General features: G+C 50.2%; 1 protein-coding gene across 1 annotated transcript; it reads right to left on the bottom strand.

The window, feature by feature from the left end:
• Window positions 1-715: 715 nt before the first annotated feature.
• On the bottom strand, window positions 716-2002 carry LOC123164003 (peroxidase 2-like). Its single transcript, XM_044581416.1, has one exon. It carries the CDS (start codon window positions 1845-1847, stop codon window positions 873-875), a length of 975 nt encoding a protein of 324 aa, XP_044437351.1. The 5' UTR covers window positions 1848-2002; the 3' UTR covers window positions 716-872.
• Window positions 2003-5247: the final 3245 nt, after the last annotated feature.

Below are 5247 nucleotides of genomic sequence, written 5' to 3'. Positions count from 1 at the left end.
GTCCCCTCGCTGAAGCCGAGCAAACCTTGTTGTAGTAGACAGTCAGAATTCGTCATGCTAAGCCCACATAGGACCAGCACACCATAGCAGCGACCATCGCCGATGAAAAAAGTCGTAGATCGAAAGGATCAAACATGTAAACACCGAAACGAAGACAAACAAAGACCGAATCTAATTAGATCCACCGCAGACCTACACTGACTAAATCCCGCGAGATCCGACGATGACACACCTCGGCACGCTCTCCAACGACGCTAGATGCACCATCGGGACGGAGATAGAACGTGGGAGACATTATTCCTACCAGTCTTCCTAAGTCTCAGTCGACTGAGACTTCGTTAAGGCTTAGCCGATGCTATATCCGCAAGATCTTACATTGAGATCCGTGCAATTTTTGTTTTCAGTTTTCTTTTTCTTTTTCTCTCTTGCATGTTATATCATCTGACTGAAACTTGGTTAAATCTCAGTCGACTGAAACCTAGCCACACCCTATTCCTATTGAGGGATATCGCCACCGCCACACAGCCCCAACCAAGATAATGAACCTAACAAGAACGAGAATGGGGTCCCTCCCAGCGGACCTCCATGGCCCAAAGGCCATCGGAGAGGGGCGGACCGGCGGCGGCGGACGGGAGGAGGAAAGTTAGAGTCTTTTTTGTGGAGGAGGTAAGAGAAGTAGATCTATTTGATTCGCCAAAAAAAGAAGGAACAGCAGTAGCACCAACAAACCAGCCAAAGAATTTTGAAGAGTTGAAACAACAGACAAATTACATGCGTGAAATTCAACGGAGGTCACTCACAAGTAGGTGAACCCGCAAGTGCAAAAACTGAAGTGCACAAACAAAAATAGGACGCCATGATGATTCGTTGGTTCAGTGGTTGACGACCCTGCAGTTCCTCCTGATCTCTCCCTGGTAAGCGGTCTTCACTTCGATGGCTCCCATCTTGACCATCGCCTTGTTAAACTTGGCCTCCCACTGCCCGGGAATGTTGGCGCTGTCGCGCACCATCTGGGTCGTCGCCGGCGTGGCAAGCAGGGCGGCATCCGACGTGAAGAGCACCTTGTGCGCCAGGACGTTCTTGTAGTACTGGTTGTCGAGCGCGTTGGGGGTCACCACGTCCTGGTTCACCGTGGGGTCGTTGGCCGAGCTTGGGCTGGCGGGGCACTGCCTCCTCAGCACGTTGGCGAAGCCGGTGTTGATGTCGGAGGGGACGGCGAGGCGATCGGAGACGAAGGACGAGCAGTGGGACACCCCGATGGTGTGGGCGCCGGAGAGCACGACCATGTCCTCCGCGGTGAGGCCCTTGGCGGCGAAGCTGGCGATGAGCTGGTCGAGGTTGAAGACCGGAGGCGGGAGGTTGTCCAGGGCCTCCGTGGAGTTGGAGACGCGCCCGTCGAGGCGGCCGGCCGGCATGTTGATCTTCATCGTCATTCTGGTGAGGAAGTAGGCGGCGTCACGGCCGGCGAAGGCGACGATGTCCGCGCAGGAGACGACGCCGGGGCACGCCTTCTCGACGGCGTCCTTGGCGGCGTCGATGACCTCGAAGCCGCGGAGGCTGGGGAAGTTGGGAGGGCTGAGCTTCTCGGGCTGCGGGTTGGCCGGCGTCGGGTCGAGGAGGACGGAGGCGTCGCACCCCTGGACGAAGCAGTCGTGGAAGAACATGCGGATGAGGCCGGCGCCGATGCCGGCGTTCTTGTAGACGAAGCGCTTCACCTCCTCCCTCACGATGGCCTCCACGCGGGGGCACGTCTTCTTGTAGTAGCCAACCTGCAGGCCATGGCACGCCGACGACAAGAGCAATGCGCATGTCAGCGCAACAGAGAGCCTAAGCCAGGCGGCAGCCATTGTTTCCTCAAGCTCTTAACTAAGTTATCAGCCTTTGTGTACTATCAATATCGAGAGTGTGATCGACCGATGAGAAGGCGATGAGATGTTGCTCGTAAGGTAGGGCTATTTATACGTGCATCGACGACATTGGATAGGTAGCTAGTCTCAGATGATTAATCGACGACATTGGGCCGATAATTGACCAGCATGTTGTGATTTAGCTGGTATAGAACATGGAGGCTGCTGGAGTCTAATTGTGACGGTGTTCTCGTTCAGTGAAATCGTCCTTTTCTTGTCCCGGTTTGTCTTGATGAGGTACAAGCATGTTGTAGCCAGCGAGGTATGAGTGTATGATTGTACATTAGGATAGCTTTGATATTGTTGGCACCATTATAATTGGGATTAAGATGCGAGCTTAACTTCCGTGATAATTGTGATGGGAATGTTCTTGCGTGTTCCGTGTGCCTGACAGGTCACGACGTTCATCCGTAAACATGCATGGGAGTGGGCTGTCTTTTGCCTCTTGCATGCGCATATGGTTCTTGGCTTCCGGCTCTTTTTTAATATAAACCGGGTGGTTGCTGAATCAAGTTCTTGATTTGCTCATGGAGTATGCTGCTTCCAGCACATGGTGAGTCGGTTGCATGGAAATGCAAGGTGGACTCTTTTAAACAAAACTTCAGCAACTGCCTATATCACATGGGGATCAGTTTGGCCTCTGACTTTTGTAGAACCAACAAAAAAAAACTCGCTGGCGGGCTACAGGCTACAGCAGTGGATGCTTGGAAGTGGGTGGACACGGTCCGGTCCCGGTCCGAGCCGTCGTTTGGACCGGCCGCCGGCGGTCCGAGCCGGACCGGACCGAGCAGTGCGGCGGTCCTGATTTCGGGGACCGGACCGGCAGGCGCGAAGCTCGGTGCGAACCGGCGGTCCTCACGGTCTCGGCGACATCCAGTCACTGCCATGTGGGCCCAGCGTGACGGAGGGGTGGTCGGAGAAGAAGCAGGGTGGCCGGAGCTGGAGAAGACGCTCCTGATGCGCGGCGGCGCGAGGGATAGGCAAGGAAGAGAGAGGGAGCGGCTCGGCTACGCGGGGGAGACGAGGAGCAGCTTATCCGCATGTTTGGCTCAGCTACGCGGGGGAGATGCGCGGCGGCGCGAGGGATAGCCAACTTGGAACCACAGCACCATAAGGTTAATGAAAGCCTTTTTCCGCCAAAAAAAAAAGCCTTGAAAGGATGGAGCATCGATACCGAGGCAGCTCAGAAGAAGCTTAAGATACCCCTAAAAAGACTTAAGATAAATCTTAACGTGGAGTTTGACTCCCTTTTTTCTTAAGAAAAAGTCGTTGAAAATAAATAAATAAATTCCAGGGGAAAATAGAAAAATGTTGTACTCCAGAAACTACAAGAAAATCAAAAGTTGTATTCGAGAAAAAAAAAGTTGCCTATTCCTTCCCAATAAACCGAGTGTAAGCCGAGTGCGTAAATAAAATACACGGCAACAAAAGCAGGCTCGGCTTAGGCACTACGCTGAGTGCATGTTAAAATACTCTCGGTATACGCAAATTTTTTGGTATATTCTAAGAAAAACTCTCAGCTTACACCTGTGTGTCGTTAAAAAGAATTGACACGTGGCCGTCCTTTCCGCACCTAACGGCCTCATTTATGTTCATACATTTTTTTTAGAGAAAAGTATGTTTTTAGTCCCTCAAGTTTCCAAAAGGTACAGACTTGGTTCCTCAATATTTTTTGGTATACATTTGGTCCCTCAAGTCTGAAAACCGGACAAGTTTGGTCCTAAACCAGATTTTGACCCCGTTGACCTGGTTTGACCGCCACAAAACCGCCCGATGAACAGTAAATTCGAGTTTTAAAAAAACTTCAAAAAAATCTGAATTTTTTTGTGGCCAATATGCTTACATGCGGACCCCAAAAAATTTCAGTTTTTTTAAGTATTTTTTAACTCGAATTTACTGTTCATCGGGCGGTTTTGTGGCGGTCAAACCCGGTCAACGGGGTCAAAATCTAGTTTAGGACCAAACTTGTCCGGTTTTGAGACTTGAGGGACCAAATGTATACCAAAAAATCTTGAGGGACCAAGTCTGTACTTTTTGGGAACTTGAGGGACCAAAAACATACTTTTCTCTTTTTTTTATGAAGTTCAAGACAGTGTGTGGGATAACATGTGCGGATTCTCGCGTATCGTTGAATTCAAAAAACTTGTAGAACATCCGGTTATCTTAGATGTAATATTTGCATTTGAAGTATTGTTGTATTAGTGATATTTGAATGTTCTTTGCGGATGAATTGTGTTATTTTCTATACTTATTTTAAATGTTGTGGACATAAGAAGAAAAACATGGACATTTAGGGGATAAGAGCATCTTTTACAGACCCTGCAAAATCCCGACCCGCAAAACGCGTTTGCAGTTCGCGGAAAAACGGTTTTGCGGGCCGGCGCAGATGACCGCAGAGACAGACCCCGCAAAACGGACCCGTATAAAAGGATATTCGCGGAATATGCTCTTTTACGGGTCAGTTTGCGGGGTCTGGTCTTGCGCCGCTCCTGCCGGCCCGCAAATCCTAAATTTGCATCTCAATTTGACACAAGATAATGCATTTCTTTGCTTTTTCAACAACATTGGATACATAGGTCATCACCAAATCTTTGCTAGAATAGCAAGACCAAAGAAAACAATAACCACAATTATGCATTTTAGAAGATTTCCAACTTCCATAACTGCACCCACTAGTGGCACCAATATTTTCTCCATGCATTCATTGTTGATCTGTGGATTCTTGATTTTGCATTCTTCATTCTTCTTCTTTGGTTCTAAAGAAGTAGACGTTGCTTTCCCTCTAGTTGCAGTGCGCAGGCAGCCGTTTCATTGCCTTTGATTGTACTAAGGAGTGCACGAACGTCTATTAAGTTTCTTTCTATCAATAAATCAATGTATTCGCCTTCCCAAAACCAAAATGAGCATCCATCTTCCTATACACATGATGATGTTTGAAATGAGCTATCGCAATTGAACCAAAGAATGCGATGCCAAAGCCGAATGAAAACAACACGTACCCCGCCGTTTTCGCATTTGAAGAACACCCATCCGGGTGCTTCGACTTGCCCGAAGTTAGCCGCAGCACTGTCCGCGTGCAGTCGTCGCACTGTATGAGCGGAATCGGCGATCCACAGAGCCTCTGCGCGAGCGCCGAGCCCGGCGGATGGCCGGCCGAATCCATGCCCGCAAACTATCGGCGGTGGCGACAGGGCGAACCCGTACCTAAATGCGGCGATGGGACTTTGCCGAGGCTGCGCGAGGTGCTCCCCGACCACTCCATCGCTGGACGCAGCCACCGGCGGCCGGAAAAGCCAAATCCGGCCGCCCGCAACGAAGGACCGCAGATCTGCAACTTTCC

The sequence above is a fragment of the Triticum aestivum genome, chromosome 7D (assembly GCF_018294505.1).
Source record: "Triticum aestivum cultivar Chinese Spring chromosome 7D, IWGSC CS RefSeq v2.1, whole genome shotgun sequence".
Taxonomy (NCBI): domain Eukaryota; kingdom Viridiplantae; phylum Streptophyta; class Magnoliopsida; order Poales; family Poaceae; genus Triticum; species Triticum aestivum.
Note: the sequence above shows the minus strand (reverse complement) of the source record. Positions and strands in the feature narration are given on the sequence as shown.

Excerpts from the sequence above, each read along its gene's own strand:
- LOC123164003 (XM_044581416.1), bottom strand. The coding sequence starts at position 1,847 with ATGGCTGCCGCCTGGCTTAGGCTCTCTGTTGCGCTGACATGCGCATTG.